General features: G+C 46.3%; 1 protein-coding gene across 1 annotated transcript; it reads right to left on the minus strand.

The window, feature by feature from the left end:
- Window positions 1–132: 132 nt before the first annotated feature.
- Window positions 133–721, minus strand: PHALS_11296 (M-phase phosphoprotein 6; the record flags this gene model as incomplete). Its single annotated transcript, XM_024726866.1, has 2 exons — window positions 133–510; window positions 572–721. 2 exons carry the CDS (start codon window positions 719–721, stop codon window positions 133–135), a joined length of 528 nt encoding a protein of 175 aa, XP_024577500.1.
- Window positions 722–1,049: the final 328 nt, after the last annotated feature.

Here is a 1,049-nt window from a genome sequence, read left to right on the forward strand (position 1 = left end):
AATCGCCGTGTCAGCGCGCAGTCGCCCTCAACGGAAAGCCGCTAGCTATTTCAGCGACGAAGATGCCAGCGATGACGAGTGACGAGTTCAGTATACAACTTCAAGTGACGACGATGATTTATAACCCTGCGTCTATTTCCGCTGACGCTTGATGCTTTTAAGTCGCTCGCTGCCACCTTTTCGACGAGCCAGTCCCGTGTATTTCAGCATGCGAGACGTCATTTCCTCAGCCGATACTTCCTCGCGCAATTCTCTTTCTTCGGACGCTAAAAAGCGCAGCGCCCTCGAAGCCTCTTTAAATTCGTCTTCTATACCCTTGTTAAACCCACCATAGGAGCGACGGCCAAAAAGCAATGGAAGTGACGGGTCGGATACGTCGCGCATACAGATAATCTTAGAGCAGTTGTCCACGTCGTCGTTTTCTGGCCCATTCTCCCATGTATCTTGACTTTTCTGTTTTCTTACGGCGGCAATGCGCCGCGCTTCGGTTGTCTTCTTGCGTTGCATAAACTGCATACGAAAAATTGCATTAATTTTCGATACAACAACTATGTGTCATCTGTCGCCATACCTTCATGGCTAATGTCTTCTGCGACAACTTTACTGGAGCCTTCATCGCTTGTGGCTTACTATCATCCTTCTTTAAGGGCGTGTCGTCCTCTTTTTTGCCAGCCTTGGCATCACGCTTCATTCCCGGTCGGTCCGTGCCAGGCTTCCACATTTAGTATGGTTGCTAATAGTTTCTACTTCTCGTAATTTGACCTACAAAAATTTCTTGATTCTGATTGATCGGATTTTTACGAATTGTGATCGGTCTTTTATTTATTAGTAGCCTCAAGAAATCGATCACTTTTGACAGGAGGTCTACAATTCGTAGAGGGCTACTATATCTCGACGACATCAACGTCATCCAAGGCTTGAACTAGTTTGTCTGCATTGAAAGGATCATCATCTCTTTCACTGTCGGCATTGCTCCACCTTTGCTGAAATATTCACCCGTAAACATCATGGTTCCAAATGAACCACTGTGACGGGCTTTTGTGAAATCC

This window comes from Plasmopara halstedii (assembly GCF_900000015.1).
Source record: "Plasmopara halstedii genome assembly, contig: Scaffold_526, whole genome shotgun sequence".
NCBI lineage: Eukaryota > Oomycota > Peronosporomycetes > Peronosporales > Peronosporaceae > Plasmopara > Plasmopara halstedii.